General features: G+C 32.6%; 1 protein-coding gene across 1 annotated transcript in view; it reads left to right on the top strand.

Annotated features, from left to right (window-relative positions):
* The window catches only part of Pgi (glucose-6-phosphate isomerase), a 28,310-nt gene extending 9,852 nt beyond the window's left edge, over positions 1-18,458 (top strand). The window contains exons 6-16 of the mRNA XM_089242019.1: positions 2,134-2,205; positions 5,225-5,269; positions 7,004-7,057; positions 8,418-8,478; positions 11,296-11,375; positions 13,224-13,470; positions 13,576-13,652; positions 14,571-14,699; positions 16,026-16,101; positions 17,058-17,124; positions 18,149-18,458. Coding sequence (XP_089098145.1) covers positions 2,134-2,205; positions 5,225-5,269; positions 7,004-7,057; positions 8,418-8,478; positions 11,296-11,375; positions 13,224-13,470; positions 13,576-13,652; positions 14,571-14,699; positions 16,026-16,101; positions 17,058-17,124; positions 18,149-18,266 — 1,026 coding nt within the window. The 3' untranslated portion in view covers positions 18,267-18,458. The remainder of the gene's footprint in view (positions 1-2,133; positions 2,206-5,224; positions 5,270-7,003; positions 7,058-8,417; positions 8,479-11,295; positions 11,376-13,223; positions 13,471-13,575; positions 13,653-14,570; positions 14,700-16,025; positions 16,102-17,057; positions 17,125-18,148) is intronic.
* The last annotated feature ends 215 nt before the right edge of the window (positions 18,459-18,673 follow it).

The raw sequence follows: 18,673 nt of genomic DNA, 5'->3' as shown, positions 1-18,673 counted from the left end.
TAAAAATTTTAGTTGTTATTTAACTCAATCAATCTGACTAACAAAAAATTGAATTGAATTTTAAATGTTTGCAATTCTAATCGGTTTCATCAAATAAATCAAGTTGATGTCTTGAATTACGACCTTGCACATAACATTTAAAATGTGTGACCATATTTGAAAATTTTTGGATTGATATTTTTGTCTAATTTTTTGACATGGGGAAATACAAGTATATTCAGTGAAAACTGGTTATGGTTTGGTTAAAACTGGTTTCAAATTGAGTTTGGATAAGATTAAAATTTATTGTATTTGAAATGAAATTTCTGAATGAATATTTTTGCAAATCTGTGAAAAGGTTCAAATAGAAAATATCAATTACTTGATGTTTTCTATTTTATGCAGTCGAATTCCGACATAAAGAACTGATTCTATGAATTTTAATTCTTTTTTCTGAAATTCTGATGAAAATAAAAATACCCCTCATTTACACTTTAAGTGGTTTTTAAAATTTTCCTGATCCGCATTATAATTGTTACATTAGAAATAAAGGCTTGTTAAGAATCAGATATTTCATGGTGACCGAAATAAAGATCAAGTTTGTGATCTCAGGATTACAACTGTTAGGGTTGAAACAAACAAACCCTTAATATAATGATTCATTTTTGAACTATCCTTAAGTTTTTCTTACTTTTCGACAAACAAAAACCACAATTCAAAGTTATGACTTCCCAGGTTTTGATCCTCAGCTCTTTATAGTCGAACAAAAAAAGAAGCAGAAATCTATCCGTTTCTGAGTATAGGAGGCAATAAAGTCATTTAGAGTAGGAAGGTTTCAGTGGCCAATTGTCTGCATGTTTGGATTTAAGTAGAGAAATTAAGTTACTTCAAGAGTTTGCAAAAAATGTCGGGTCATCTGAAAAAGGAAGTGTTTACGTGGTTAGTGAAAAAAATTGCAATTTTGACAGAATTTGATAAAAATTGATGCATCGAACAAACTTCTATCAAGCAATTTTTTCATCCTTCTCAATTTTATTCTTAAGTTATTTTCAAGTAGCTTTTTAAAATTTACTATTTCGAGTGTTTATGTTTTTAATGAATTCCCCACCCTGATTTAATAATTTCTCACATTTAAATAATAAAATTGGTGTCTTCCAATCTGTTAAATCAAGGTTCAACTATATATCAAATGTTTATCGTTTATCTGAATTTCAATTAATTATAGTGAGTCTTTTTATAATGACAGTTCATAATCAGAGAGAACATTTTTGTTATAACACTTCTTACTATAAACGAGTTTTAGTTTTTTGCAATGTAGAAACTGTTATTTTCCCCTTTATAAACTAGTGGATCCAACTTAGTATGGTTTATTTTCATGGTCTCAATTCGTACTAATACTCATTGAGATTTTCTGTTTAAGCGTTTCCTATTTGTAATGTTTTTTATGACAATTTTTTGAAAAATATAAGCAGGATTAACTGTAGATAAATTTACCCTTTTTCCTTTTATTTGAACTACTTTTTGCTGAAATATGCATCTAAAGTTAACTGCTCATGCATGCATAATGTTGAACTTTGTGGAATGCAGCAGTTTCTGCAACTGAGTATTCGTTTCACCATAAGTGTCCAATAACATTTAATTCCGAGAAAATAAGTAAGACTTGTTTGCCTGTATCCAGTTTTGGAAGATTCCAAGAAAGGAAAAGAAAAAGGATTTTTTAAGGGCGACAACAATGTCAACAGAGGTAGTGCCCCACGGACACAACCAACACATCTACATATAAAATGCTTTTCTCCACCTCCTACATAGATAACCAGAAGATAAACAGCATGTGGTCTTATCTATGGGAAGGTACTGATATGCCCTGTTTATAAACATCTATGAATAGGGTGAAGAGATTTAAAAAAAGTACTTTCTAGTCTATTTTATGTATAGTTAAGGAAAGGGGAAGAAAACATGTGCTTTTCGAGAATTTGCAATATCATTATAGCAAATTTGTTTTGATTTTCATTCATAAATAATTTGCTATAAGCAAATATTTTTTTATATTTTCATTAATTTTTGGCAATCGCTTTCAAATTACTCGTAATATCGAGATTCTTGTTATTAGCTGTACTTGTTTTTACATACATTTACTGTAATTGTCTTTTGCAGACGTTCACCACCCAAGAAACCATCACAAATGCTGAATCAGCCAAAGCATGGTTTTTAAAGAAAGCATCTGATGTAACTATGTTTTAATGATTTTTAATCAATGAGTTTCATTTCATGTTTTGAAATTTTATTGTGCACTGATACATATCAGTTCAAATTAACATTTTTAATCAGGTTAATCCCTTCCTACGTATGCCTAGACATCTTCATGGGTTTTCTCGTAGAGTTAAAAAAACTATTACACTAAAGTGACTGAAAATAAAAACAATAAAATTGGTCGCCCCATACCAGAAACGTGAATGTACAAATTTCAAATTCTTGGTAAAGGACATTTCGATTTTTACTCTAATCACATTATTCATCTGTTTTATTTTCATAAAACATGTTTCAATAGGATACACTTTCGTTTCTAGCGAAACTTAGGCAACAAAATAAGGGATCCAACCAGCTAATTAACTCAAAAGTAAAAATATGTGATAAGAGGACTGTATGTATTGAATATAGTATATGCTATGCAAAGCATTTTCACAAGTTTTATTTCAATGAACTTTTTATTGTATTAAAAATTATCCAGTGAAACACCTAATATAATGGTTAGGGATATGTAAATTTTTTTCTGTAATCTATTTACAAATTTACAAAATAGAAGCGATAAATTCAAAAAATTCTCATTTTTTGATGAACAAATATAAAAACATTTTTTACACTTTTCCAAAAAATATCACCTGAATTCTATCTTGTGACTTGCGAGTTCCCTTGATTTTTATTTCTGACCAAAAAATATGGAACTAATCGACTATTTGGAAGTATCAAATTGCCTGCATACATTTTGTGCAGTAAATTAATAGACTATAAATATCTTTTCCAGTGTCATAGTTGAGACCATTTTTACAAACAGTTTCGTAAATTAGAATGGTAAAACTTATGAAGAGCACATTATTATGCTGTAGACAGCAGCAAATGAGTTCAAATAAGAAGGGACTGCCATACCTACGAACAAAATTCATTCTAATTTTTCTCAGGAAAATTTTGAGATGTAATTTTCGTCCTAAGGTACAACAACCTCATGTACCTATGGACACACCCAGATTTACATGTGGAACATAATGCCACAAAATATTTAATTTTTTTCCCTCTAATAAATCAAAAGCACATGGTTGCTGACTAGTTTCATATAAAAAAAAAAAATTCAATTTAAAAACTCTTGGGCAGGCCATATAACTCCTTTTTATAACTTTACAATGAGGCTTTATTATACGGTTTTTACAGAAAACTAAACTAAAAATAAAACGCTATTTTGTAGGAAAATTCAAAGAAAAACTAAAAATAATGAATTAATAATAAAAATAAAAAAAATGACAGATGTACCTGAGGTCACAAACGATTGTGTCCAAAACTCTAAAATTACAACAAAAGTCATTGTTTTCTAAAGGGAGATAGCAACAAGTAGGTTAAGATTTCTGTGGCTTTAAAATCAAAAATAAATCATGAAAACCTTGATAATAAACTACAACTATAACAAATAGTCATAAAAAAAATTGGAGGGAAATAAAAAAAATAGATGAGATAAAAATGAAGATATATCGTTTTAAAATGAAATGTGTCTGTAGGTACAACTTTCCTTAGGTACAGCAGTCTCCCCTATAGTTATTTAATCTTGGAAAGGTATATATGACAAAAAAAAACCTTGTTTTACATATCATTGAACATAAATGTATTGTTGACAGTGCCGTCTTAAGGCATGGGCCCACCCAGGCACGGCCCGAGGGCCTCAAGTGAAGAGCGGCCCTCACAAAAATGAGATCTGGTTGAAATTTTCGAAGTTATTTTGGTAGAGCCTCAGAAAAATCCATTGGCTCGGGGGCCCATAATACTCTTAAGATGGCCCTGATTGTTGGAAGCTTCTTTCAAAATATTTTTCCTCAAAGCCATGTCATGAACTCATCGATGAACAGTCATACAAGAACTTTCAATGGCATGCCCTTCCCCACAATGAGGCTGACAGGACCAGGGACAACTCTCATCTGTTTTTGTATTTTTCATGTTATAAATTAACTACAGAAGCCCTCCTTGTGAAGATCAGAGCCTAGGGCCTGCTCCAGGATGTGGAGGCCATGTTCGGTGGTCAGTCAAGAGACTTTGGTTAATGTCATGTAAATTTTGAACGCAATAAAATGCTGTTACTTTGACTGCAAAGGCTGCTATTCAAAGTCTTTGTAGTTCCACTAATAACATGGATGCTGAGATATATTTTAGTATTATATTTATTCAGACTATATTAGTATCTACAACAGGCATCTCTCTCCAACCTGTTACGAGCACCACGGTGTCCCCAAAGCATCTAGAGTGCTCAGGTCCAATTTTTCGCTTGCATGTGAATCAACACCCCAATTAAATATCTTGTACAAATTACACTCAAGGATTAAAATCCAGATTTCATACATGGGTGTTAAACTTGCCATAATGGCGTTCTTTTAATGTTGGGTACAGGCAGTGCTCGTGAATAAAAAATGTTGAAGACCTCTGATATGCAATGTCGTTATTACTGACAGAAGGCATAAGCTAAAGGAATAAAGGATATAGAAACCACTGAGAAATATTAGTTTTAGCTAAGTACAGTGCTTTAATCCTTAGCCTCTTAATTAAACACTAGAAAAAAGCTCTAGTTTTTGCAACTGAATGCAAAATTTCCGATTTGGGGAATTTTTTTTTTTTTTTTTTTTGTGAAATTTACATCTCTCTGATAATGATACTCAAGTGACTAAAAGAAACTTATCATTATAAAGTAGTTAATGTTGGTAGAATATATTAACACAATATATATAAAGTACATTGGGACAGAAGTATTTTTATACATGCAATTTCCACGTAGGCGGAGATGGACTTGAAAGTTTGGAGGGGGGATGATGACAATGGCTGGGGGATAATGTCAATTTGTGTGTGCGCGCGCGCTAGATCAGTTGGCTCCACCATTATCGTTGGGCTTCCCCTCTCGTTATTTCTGACCATGGATTTCCACTGTATATAGAATTTAAAATTTTGTTTGAATGTTGGAAAATGTTTTTATATTTTCATTTAAATACTTTTTCAGGTTTCGGCTGTTGCTAAACACTTTGTGGCACTCTCAACTAATGGAGTAGGTTTAATTTTTACCATTCCTTTGTTTTCTGACCTGTAGTAGTATTGTTTATGCCATGTATTTTGAATCTCTGCAATTTTATATACCACACATACTGTCCCAAATTGTTTGTAAAGCAGATGCCTCTGCATTTGTTGACTTTGAAAACTATCTAATTTAAATTGTTTTTTAAATGTGTTGTACAGTTACTCAAAATGGATTAAATTTCTCAAGGGGGTCATAGGCATAAAAAGACATAAAGACATGATGATTTTTTTTTAAATTTAACTTCCTATGTAGACACTGTGCTAAAACTTTCAATTAGTGAAATGTAAATACGCCTTTGATACAAAAAACATTTTACGAAAAATTTCATATTTTTGTATGTAATATTAAGAGATATTTGAATTTTGAAGTCTTCAAAATTTGTAGTCAATGATTTGGGGGGGGGGGTGTAAGGCTCACAAATTGTGAAATACAAATTAAATTCTAAGTTGTCAAAAAAATTTAAGTTATTTATTATGGATGAAAAAAAAAATGGGCAAGTTCATCCCATTAGTTATAGCCCCTAAAAATAACAATTTTTGAACCAATGAAAACTCATTGACATGATGATTTGCCAAAACATAGTGATTTCATATATTTAACTCTTACAACAGCAATCCCAAGATATCTCATCTATTTAAAACCCTCTCATTTCGGCAATCGCGAGTGCAGCAAGCTCTGTACTTTGAGTTTTGTCTAAGTTTTGCCCAATTACATGTTTTTCCTTTTCCTTTCAATCAACTGCCAGTGGGTGGAGTCAGCTTTTGTTCATAGTCTGATCACAGAAGGGGAGAGAGGATATTTTTTCCTTTCCCTTATTAAGCGTATAACATAAATAACAAAAAACAATATATAGAAATTACCACAAATAACCAGTCTTTTGATGAATCTTGTATTGACAAGTGGAGAGGACGTTTCTATATGCATATAGCCATATAGTTGGCCTTTGTCATTCACGAGCTATTAGTTGATTGTTGACGCAGTCTATGTACGGTGCCTTTCAACATATATATACGCTCCAAAGTTGAAATATTCTATCTGCTTCCATAGCTTAGATGGTAGAGCACTCGTCCGGCAAGCGAGAGGCCGGGATTAGAGTCCCTGTGGAGGCAGTGATGAATTTTCTTCCTTGTAATAATCTCCACAAATAACCAGTCTTTCGATGAATCTTGTATTAAAAAACAATAGTTTTCCTCTTCCTTGTTCTTATTTTGTGTGTGTGGGGGGGGGGATATTTATCAAAAAAAATAGGTGGCAATTTCTAGGAGGTTTAACGATTTCCACTGTGGCAGTTATAATGTGCATCAAGAAAATTTTAAAAATTGCTTAAAGGGTTAATATCTTGATAAATATTGCATTTAAAAATATGAAATATTTTGCAAATGACTTTTTAAAGCATGATTTTGCATTTCAATGATTGGAACTTTTTGCACAAGGTGACTGTATAAAAAGTTAATTGTTTAGGTATATAACCCCACAAATAAATTTTAAGATTTTTGTAATTAAGAATATGTTTCTTAAGTCGACGGTTGCAGAGATATCTGCTGTGCAAACGATGCACAGCCTGTATATAAAATTACAGAGCAGCAATTGAACTTTATGCCAAAAATGAAAAGCCATGCAAAAGTCTCAGCTTTATTATGTACACTTCATAATCATTGTTATAGATTTAGTTTATTCTTTATTTTTGTTTCATTTTCAATGTAGCCAAAAGTTAAAGAGTTCGGCATTGATGAAAAGAACATGTTCGAGTTTTGGGATGTAAGTTTTGTTTCTTTGCATAATTTGAGTACATGATGTTGCTTTAATTTAAAACTGATAAATCTACTTTGATACTAATTACAGGACCCTGTATTATAATTTTTTGAAAGTTGCTTTGTTCCACCAAAAATTTATTTAGAGAATTATTTTCAATGTACACATTGTATAGTGAATTACAGAAAATATGAGCATTACTGTAAAAAATGCCATGGCCCCAACATCCTGTATTAGGTTTCTTAGGTTGGGATCTTTTACTGTGATCTTTCGACAGTAAATTTATAATATGAAAAACAAATGATGAGAATAGCCCTCGTAGTCCTACCCTTTTGGGGGGGGGGCCATGTCTATAGCTATATAAATATACTGCATTTCCCCACATCAGCTGTCACGCTGGGAAACAGTGAGGGAGACCAGCATGTCAGGAAATTTGAGTCAGATTCCAAAAAATTTCTAAACGTCTGGACTTTGAAGAATCGACTAAATTGGTTGATTTAAATCTCGTCTGTTCTCTGGATTTTAGGATCCTTTGTGTTTTATGAACTCATTGTTGCTACTATTTTATTTTTTGATCCATGTTTTTATGATCTGAATAAGCAAAGCAAAAAAATTGAAGAATGTACAGCCAAACATGATATTATAACACAAAAGTGACAGCATAATTCCTTAATCTCTGAACAAGAAAAAAAACATGAAAAACCAGTATATATTTCAAATGAAGCTACTTCACCAAACACCAACTCTCTGGCCATATCGCTATGTTGCAGTTTACTGCCATTAATGAGATGGGTTGGAAATGAAGGCACTATCTGGTTGCGTAAGCTCGTTGGGAAAAATATCTTATCTATATATATCTTCCCTCTGGTTTGAATCTGGACCATGACAGCAACCTTCATGGTGGTAGACAAGATTCTTACCACCATGCCACTGACGCTTTCAAATGGGACTGGTGATAATTAGATTAGAGCAATAAGTCAATGCTTAATTTAACATGTTTTTGCTGCAATAAAAACCATTTTATTGTGATTTGATTCAATATAATCAGGCCTATTGTAGTTATGGATTCGATTCGACATTCAATATATTAATTGATATCAGTCTTCCGAGAGGGAATTTATCATGATCGTTATTAAAACTCTGGTTTTCTGGCATACCGAGAATGGACCAGACTCCAACACTATATATAGCAAGCATTACACAAACTTCATGTTAGGTTCACAACACGTACATGCATATTCCATGCAAATTCTATAGCAATAAATTTCACTTAAACATGGTTGTCTTCAAGTTTAAATTTAATATTTTTTAATACTTTTATATTAGATGTGCATAGTTTGTCTCACACAATTTGTTATTCTTCTAGTGGGTTGGCGGAAGGTATTCTCTGTGGTCTGCCATTGGCTTATCCATCGTTCTTTATATAGGTATGTGCCTAAAAAGAATATAAAATATTTGCAATTATTACTAAATGATTCAAATTATGATAGTGATCGAAATAGGTTTATCATATTCAGAATCTTTTACACACGTAATGAATTACTGGGACATCTGACATACTTAGCTAACACATTATACAGGATGAATTTCACCTAATCTGCCGAAAGAAAGGGGGTGATAGACAAGCCTATGTGGAGCATAAAACACCATAGCACATAGCAATTCAGTTCTAACTCTTTTGAATTATGGTGTATAGAAGAGAAATGTGCGAGAGTCTGAAAAAAACAAATTTGTGAAATTTATGAAAGACCTACTTGCAAAATAAGTGCATATTCAAAAAGAGCAGGAAAATCGTATTAGTTGGTCATTTCCATCAGGATATCTGAATTTGAAGGTAAGCTACAAATGCAGAGAGGTTGACTCAAATTAGAAAGCGCGAAATTGAATGTAGTTTGAAAACCACATCTTCATAATCCATGATGTGTATTTATTTCTAAAGACGATTTACTGCAGTTTTCTGATTTAGAGTCCTGAATGCGAGTAGGTCTTGTATTTAAGTCTTTCCATGGACTGTCTTTATGCAGACAGAAGTTAAACACAAAAAATCGGACGCCTACTGATTTTTACCTCAAATTTGAAAGACAGCCTTTGTGTGGGCATCTTGATGGACTTGCATTGCAAGATCCCAGGCTCGATTCTTGCAGGTGGCACAGCAGTGATCAGTTGAAGTTGGTTTTCTATGGTGTCTGGACTTTGAGGAACAAATGTTTCTCTTTTTGAAAAATCTTTCCACAGCAAATAGCAGGCTTTACAACGTTAAAATTTTGATCAAAATAATATTCATTCGCTACCAGTATAGTCTTTAAAGATAGATAGCAGCTCAACACATACATGCGCGAAACTTGCATAAATTCATAGTTGGGGTTCACATTAATTCTGGCAGTCACCTCTTCAGAGGTAAAATAGTAATAAGTTACTTTTTGACAATAGAACGGGTGGTGTACAGTTGGTAAAGCAGTATGGAGGACAGAGATCACTTCTCAAACACCAAACATTACCACAATTTCTAGTCAAAATATTGGATCTAACAATTATATGGTCTGACTTTAATTGTACATTGATTGCAGAAAAACATTCCTTCCCACACACTTATCAGTATTTTCTACACCCCAATCATTCACGATCACATCTTTTACTCACAACAAATTGCAGCCCAATTTGTTTTACATGATATTATGCCAGAAGTTGTGCAGTTAGAGAAATATTCCTTTTTAGTAAATTTTCAAAAATAAGTTCAAGCAAAGTTCTTCCCCCCCCCCCCCTCTCTGATTTGCATTTCATCAGAGGAATGATTACTAGGTGCATGCACAATTTAGTAGCAGTGTGTTTATTTACAGTTGAGCTCACTTAACCCTAAGCAATTTTTAAAATTTCCCTGATTCACACTATAACTGCCGCAGTGGAAGTCAATAAAATGCCATCACCTTTTCAAGAATATTTTTCCTGATTTTTTACAGCTGATAAGTGTTTCCTCATCACCCCAACACCCAGAATTTTAATACAATATTTTTCTTCCTTGAGCTGACTAGTTGGGGGAAACAGAAAACATGTTATATATTTTCTTCTCCTGATAGCATTACAAAAAGATACCTCTTATAGGATAAGGTTGTCATATTTAGCATCTGTAACTTTCATGAATGAATTGAATAGACAGTAATACCTCAACTTGCGTCACACCGCATTTATGTCCGAATCTAATCCTAAAGATTATTTTTTGTAATTACATATATTAAGAATCAAAAAAAGATAAATAGATAAGAAAGAATAAAGAAAATCTAAATTTACCTCCCTTCTCCAGAGAAGCTTTACTATTGGGAAAAGTAGAGATGTGAGGTGAGAATATTCTTGAAGAATGATAATGTGCTGAGAATATTTTCTCCTGGATGTAAAAATTGGAGAATAATTGAAAATATTCATTATTCTTATAAATAATTAAAAACTTTGTACTAATTTTGTTTATATTATGAAACATAACTGTTTTCAAACATTGGCAGAAATATTTAAAACAAAACAATTTTTGGCATAATTAACCTCATAATGACACCTTTCTGTTTGAGAATATTCTTGGTCATAGTGAGAGGTTTTTAAAAAAAAAATTTTATTAAGATTTTTCAAAAATTTTTAAAGATTAAACAGTTTCTTTTTTAAAATGAAGTAAATTTTCAGAAATAAGTTCCAAGCAAAAATTTTAACCAAATTTGATTAACAAAGGAAGCTATTCTTATATTCTTTCATTCTAAGAATATACTGAACTGTTGTTTTCTTCAGTGTATATATACGTAAATTTTTTTATCACTCTTCATGAGAATATTCTCTGGAAGGACTGCTATTATAAAGTACTAGAAAATATTCTTATCGAAAATAATTATTTTCAAGTTATTTATAATAGTTCTTCCAAAGAATATTCTCCTGAATGAGAATATTCTCTGCTTATGTTTGAGATTATTATAATATGTGTTATATAAATATTCTTAAGGATTTATTCTCTGAAATGACTATTATAAATAACCGCATATACTTATCAAGAATAATAAGAATATTTTTAAGTTACTTATAATAGTAGTCCTTCCAGAGAATATTCCGAAAGAGTATTATTGGGATTTTTACATCTCTAGGGAAAAGTTTACTTCAACTTATGTCACCAGTCTCTTGGAACAAACTACTGACATAAGTCAGGGGTATAACTGTACAAGCTTTCACCAATCCAAGTAGATTTTTGTTTTATTTGAATTATTATTCTATAGGAATGGATAACTTTGAGGAACTCTTGAGCGGAGCTCATTTCATGGATAAGCATTTCCAGACTGCGCCTCTAGAAAAAAATGTAAGCTATATTTTAGTTATTCAATTCTTCATATAGGTTTCCCATTGAAATATTGTCTACTTATCTGATTTTATATTGGAATCTGGACAAAAAATTCTCTATAAGGGAAATACTTTTTGAGCACAATGTAGAAAAATGGAATCTAATGATTATCACTCGCAATACAAAAAATTTAAACACCAGTCACTTCAAGGCTAAGTCCCTTCTTCAGTGGAAAATGTTCTGATATAGCTCAGACTGCTCGCTGATATAAAAGCATGTAGTTGTGTGGAAAGCCGATGCATGATGATGGCAGAAAAAGAGTGACAATTGATATAATTATGATTATTAGACAAAGAGGCAGGGAGGGGGAGAGAATTTTAAGAGTAGTCCATTGGGAATATTAGAGATATATGGAGTGCTGGAGAAATCGTTAACCAGATATCTTACATACTTGTTTCTGGTATTACCATAGCTGCCAAGTCTCCCGAATTTTAACTTCATCGCTCAACCTCCCGAAAAGTTCTTAAATCTCCCGAATTTTTACGAAAATCACAAAAATCCCTAATTGTCCCTAAACATTCCCTACTTCATTAAAAAAAATCCCCGCTTATGAAAACAATCCCTAAGAAATTTCTTGTGGGGCATGAAGCCTATTTTTTTTCCCTTTCGAAATGACGTCACACGTCGTAAATGGGAAAATTCCCTTTTTAAGGAAGTTTTACAAACCCTCTGATGGTAACAAGAAAGTTGTTTGTCTTATCGTGCAGGGAAATGGCTTAGCAGCCAATAGTCCTGGATAATAATTGAAGATTATAGTGACGCGTATATGGTCAAAATTTCTTTTGTTGAAGTTACGTACGTGCGATATAACAAAGCATGAATAATGATAAGCAAAAACATATTTAATCAATTTTAAAGATACTTATTCCGATGAATTTCCTTTCATCAAACGTTCCAGAAGAGGGCCGACTTTTCCTTTTTGTGCAAGTTGTGTTACGGACATAAACATCGGTCATGGAAAGACTGCCATCATCACTCGTGAAATGGAAAAAAAAACCATCAAGCAAGCGTTACAAAAAGTCGGTGTTCTTCAAAAATTGACTGTGTTTCCTTCATCTTCCGATGATTTTGGGGTCATTCGCGCAGAATGTTTGTTCACAGCGTTTCTGATTGAACACAATATTTTGGCCTCCAATTTCACTTGTTTTTTGCCAAGGAATTTTATTCCCAAGGGTTTAACTTCCATGTGTGTAAAATCCCTATTTTAATTTGACTTCATTTTTTGAGTAGGGATTTTATTCCCTACGCTTTAACTTTTATGTTTGGAAAATCCCTATTTTATTTGGAAAAATCCCTATTTTATTTGGAAAAATCCCTATTGTATTTATTAGGGAGTGGTTTTAGCATAAAATACGGGTTTGCGCGAAAATCTCCCGAATTTTCATTTTCAAAAGTTGGCAGCTATGTATTACGGTCAGAGGCCCTGTCTATTTTCTCAAAATTTTTCCTTTGTCAAAGTATGACTCAAAAGCACTTATACTGTGTTAAATTTTGGGGTCTTAACTAAAGTCTATGCTGCTGTACCTTATAAGCTGCCGCACCCCTTGACCCTCATTCGAGCTGCCCCTGATGACTACCTGCTTTTATTCTAGTGAACAGTCTGCAATATATCGGACTATTTTCCCCTGAAGAAGGAACTCTTAGCTTTGAAATGACTGCATTTCAATTTTTTTTTTGTATTTGAGAGATGATCGTTGGATTCCATTTTTCTAAAAAATTTTCTTCTTAAACAGTTTATCCTCTTCTCCGATATCTTCTTAAAAATGTCTGGCTCTATTTGTTTCTATTTTCTTTCATGGATAACAGATCCCTGTCATTTTGGCCATGCTCGGTGTTTGGTACCACAATTTTTATGGAGCTGAGAGCCACACTCTTTTGCCTTATGACCAGTACCTTCATAGGTTTGCAGCCTACTTTCAACAAGGGGATATGGAATCAAATGGGAAATATGTAACCCGAAGTGGTCAACAGGTGAACTATTCTACTGGGCCTATTGTATGGGGCGAGCCAGGAACCAATGGACAACATGCGTTTTACCAACTGATCCATCAAGGTTTCTCCATTTCAATGATAAAAAAATAGTCTTAAATTTTTTTACAAAGTCTTATTTAATTTCTTTGTGAAATTTTATAGGCAATATATTTCATGTTTTTTGCAGGAACGAGGCTCATACCTTGTGATTTTATCGCTCCAAAGCAGACCCACAATCCCATCAGCAGTGGGCTGCATCACAAGGTATACTCATAATTTTGATGTATCAATAACGTCTATGTTTGATTTATATTTAAGAAAATACTTTTTATATTTGAATCATCCTTAAATTAAATGCAGTTGATGCTGCTTAGTAGAATCACTGATAACGTTATCATTCGGGTATTGTCATCAGTTTTGCAAAGTACAGAACTGCCCAATATCGTAACATGGAGAAAAATTAGTTTATAGTTGTCAGGACTGGTTTGTTATCAATTTTTTTTTTTTAGTTTTTTTATCAAGGTTTTTTTTTTTTTGCATTATTGCAGAAAAGATAAGATTGAATGAGACTCATTTTCTTCCTCCATAAGTTATTTTTATCAATCTAGACTGTGTAGGAGGTCAGAAGGCTCCCTTCTCAAAAGTCCCTTTCTTCAGTTCAGTCTGTCTTTCCAGCTAACCACATTCACTGTCCCTCGGAAGACTTTCACATGAGCATCTGTCGAATGTGTCGTACATTATAAAAAGTAATGAAATTCATAATACACATTAGACAGATAACTCTCCAATTTCTGAATAAAAAAAAAGGATTTTAGCTTAAGGGGGAATCCTGTTGACAGAACAATTATCATTTTGAAACCTGTTATTTTAAAATGAAAAACGCAGTTGTCCCATTCAACCAAACACTACATATTTTCATCATAGTTACAGCCAGGATTTTTTTCATCTATACTTTTCCATTGGTTATTGTTATCAGAATCCCTGAATCCCACTATGATCACATTAAGCTGCGTGCACTGTATTATTGTATTGATAAATATTAAAGGCATGAGTAAGACGCTGCCTTTCTATTTTTATGATGCGTCGTATCTTTGGATAATGTTATTGGCCGCATTGTTCATCCTCTTTTGTGTTTTATGCTGCAGATTATTAGTATCAGTTACATCATTCATTGTATTATAGATTCTGTTGGCTAATTTCTTGGCTCAAACTGAAGCCCTTATGAAAGGCAAAACGAAAGCCGAAGCTGAAGAAGAGCTAAAGAAATCTGGAATGAGCGGAGACAAGCTTGCTCAGATATTGCCTCATAAGGTCAGTGTAATTGATTGATTTGAAAAATGTTTTCTGGATTTACTTCTGGCTACAGATTGCAGTGGATAAATACTGTCATGGATCTCATTTCCTTTTGGCTATGTTTGAAATTCTTCCCAACCATCTCTCTAAAGTTAAGAAATATTTCTTTATACTTCCTCTAGCTTAAGTCATTGTGATAAATCCTTGTTAACTGTAAAAAAATGAATGTCTTGTCCTGAAGATTCTATGAAGACATAGTTCCTTGTTATTCGCTATCATAATTCTATCGCTGTCTTTTTTCCTTCTGTAGTTATGATTATGGGTTATTTTAAAGACTTTTGTCTTTAATTTTAATGCTTTCTATATAAGGCATCGACTTTGTACTATTTTTCGGTATTATGTCTAATGGCAAGAACCTGGTCTGTTTTGTTTTTTACTTGATTACATTGTATGTATAACTAGAGGTAATAATATAGTCAAGAGTAGATATAACGAAGTTGCATGAAAACATGAAAAAGTTTTGCTATACCCGATATTTGGTATACCCTGTACACAATAAATACTCTAGTTTAATGAGAGGAATCCACTTGAAGTAGCGTTTCTCAACCTATGGTCCTCAAAGATTGAGCAGGTGATGTGCGAAAAAGCTTGAATAATTTTCATTTTCAATTAAATTTTAATGTATGTCACAAATAATGATATTCATATATAGGTTTGAATGAAATTTCAGACCCATATACTGCAGGTGGTTCTTTCCTATTAGATTTTTCTTGCGAGCCGTGGATAAATGCTGATTGAGGTAAGGGAGCTGCGAGTGGCGCAAGTTTAAGAATCAGATGTTCAATTGTCTTTTGAACTTTTAAATACATCTAGTACATTTTAATGGCCTTGGGGTTCACAAAGATCAAGAAACGCTGCCAGAAACTGGTTATACCTATTCCTCTTCCTTCTAACAGTTCTGGGAATGAGCAGAACCGCACACTATTTATTGTTGGAGATAGACATCTAGCTATAATAATGCTGACAGAACACTTTGTTATATTCAATTCCATAAATATAGTAATTTGTTGTGATATTTTTAACATTATTTTGGTATTGCAGATTCACTTGAATGAAGAAAAAACTTTATATACCGATACACTTTGTAATATGCGATTTCATTATAAGTGAGCTCGTACTCTATAATGGGGGAGAGCATTCTTATAGTTCAGTATATCATGATAAGCAACTAATTTTTTTCTTCATTGTACAGTGAATGACGTTGGATTATGTACAAGTAATTTTAATATTGTAAGGAATAGAAGCCACATTTAATCTTGTACTTATTGTTATTTCTATTTCTAGGTTTTCCTTGGCAATAAGCCTACAAATTCAATTTTGGTGGACATTGTGTCCCCTTTCAATCTTGGAGCTCTGATTGGTATGTTTCCAGATTTATTTAGATTACTTTAATGCTCAATTAAATTGTGATGCATTATTTACATGTTTTGTTAATTTTACATTTAATACACACACACACACAGGGTGCATAGCTAACATCTCTTGTCGCAAATCTTTGATCCTAGAGGTATACTTCCAATTAGAAAAATTTTCCAAATAACTGTAGAACTGAGATTCGTCATTAATTTTGCAAGAGGTTGTATAGTTATTTAAATTTAAAAAAATAAACTTTTTATACGAACACCCTGTCCTCAAAAACCCAATTAGAAAGTTGTTTTCCTGTCTCTCCTGACATCAACAAAAAATCCTTTGTTTCTAAGTGCAATATTTGCTGAGATATTTTGAATTTAAAAATGAGAAATTTTTTGAAAGGACAGCATAATGGACTTTTCCGTTAGTTTATGCGACTCTTTCCCTCATTTTCAGCGATTTTTCTTAATTCAAATATTACTTAGAAACATTGAATATTTTTTTATTGACATCGAGAGACAAGGTAACAACTTTCTAACTGAGTTTTTGAGGACAAGTGTTCATATATGAAGTTCTTGTGTATATACAACTGCAACCTCTTGCAATATGAATGGCCTATCTGAAGTCTACACGTTATTTGGATACTTTTTCTAATTGGAAGTATGCTTTTCTAGGATCAGAGGTTTGCTGCGAGAGGAGTTAACTAAGCACCTATGCATGTATATTTCATGCCTCTTGGATTCATCATTTTTTTTTATGAAAACCTATTTGGAAATCCTTCGGGTAAATCATACATGTCTGGATGTCTATGTTCTTTGAGAAATTTGTTTAGAAATAAATTAGGTTGACTAACTACATGGTGCCTTTTTTTTTTCATTTGCATATAAAATTTCGCTATTGTATTGTCAATTGGCAAATTGGTTATTTAAACTATGATTTTATAATATAATGCATGTTTTCTTCTAGCAATGTACGAGCACAAGATCTTTGTTCAAGGCATCATTTGGGACATCAATTCCTTTGACCAGTGGGGGTAAGATTCATTTCAATGTCTCCTTAATTAAATTATTTCTGTCATCAATTTCAGCATGTCTATTTTTTGCTCATTTTGTGTCGTACAGGGCCATCTTGGTATGTTCAGGATCATTGGAATTTTCATGTCCCCCCCCCCCCAGTACTGAAATTCTATATGCACTGTATCAGGACAGGAAGGCATTTGATTTATTAAATGCAGAGATGTTGAAAAATATCTACACAAGAATATGTTCAAGCTAAACAAAAATTAATGATAATTCTCAGAATTAACAAATGAAATAATTCCGGAATAAAATTAAATGTATATTACAAAAGTAAATCCAGAATTACTAAAGGAATTTAAAAACTAGTGAAACTTCGGAGGGAATTGCGAGATGATTCCAAAATTAATTTATTCTCTAAACTTAAGATACAGTATTTTTCCCAGCCTGTTATCACCAGACCAGTCATGACACTTAAGTTTTTAAAATCTGATGCAGACTTAATTTTAGTTTCAAAAACAAAATTTAAAAAATTGATTCTGAGCATTATTATAAAACATTCAAATATACTAATTATGGTAAATGGAATTTTACTTGTTCAGAAATTTATCAGATTTTGAGGATTTAACGAGCATTTCTCAACACATATTGTTTTTAGAATAAGAGAAAACATTAATTGGATAAAAGTAATTTTATTATTGAGAAATGTTGCCTTTATGCTGTTGAGATGCATATATTATAAAAAAGTGGGGTCACCCCTCCCAACTGGCATAAGCGGATACAGATTTTGAAAGGGGGAGTGGGGATTTACCTCCACTTTGCCACCTATGCTAATAATACAAATGTTTGGAAACCAGTCTATCCCCCCCCCCCAAACTCTAAATTAAAAAGAAATTATTTTGATATTGATAGTATTTAATAATATGTGATATTCCTGTTCGACTTGTCCCTGAGCTAGAGTCCCGTTGGCCCAACAATGAACATACCACAGGTTTGGGCAAAACTTTTCTAAGACAAATTTTATTTTTCCCACTTTTCTAGGGTTGAACTGGGCAAGCAATTGGCGAAGATTATTCTGCCAGAATTGGAAGGAAAGGGTCCTGTTAGTAGCCATGATAGTTCTACAAATGGATTGATCAACTTCATCAAGGAACATTGAAATAACTTTCTATTCCCGGTGTGAGTTTCTGAACTCTCTCCCCCGCCCCTTTTTTTATTTCGCGTCCTTTCAGCTTTTTGAGAGTTTTCCTTTATTTTTGTTTGGTTTCCTTTGTTGATACATATACTTTATAAATGTTGTAAATGATCTATGTGATATGTTGATTTCAACGTAATAAAGTTCTTGACAGAATCTGTGTGATGTGTTTTATACAAATACAACGCCACAACAGGCAAAATGCCCAATGAGGTGGCTGAGAAAAAGATGCCCATAAAAATATGGATGTTATATATTTCAAAAATACAGCAACCCAATTTAAAATGCAATTAATAAAAATTATAAACAATATATACACGTGAAAAATATTATACAATACCCATAAAGAATACTTATAGTTGTCTTATTCT

The sequence above is a fragment of the Pholcus phalangioides genome, unplaced genomic scaffold, assembly GCF_987345545.1.
Source record: "Pholcus phalangioides strain wild (caught in Gottingen) unplaced genomic scaffold, Ppha-v1.0 ptg000014l_1, whole genome shotgun sequence".
In the NCBI taxonomy this organism is placed as follows: domain Eukaryota; kingdom Metazoa; phylum Arthropoda; class Arachnida; order Araneae; family Pholcidae; genus Pholcus; species Pholcus phalangioides.
This window is presented reverse-complemented; position numbering and strand designations above follow the sequence as displayed.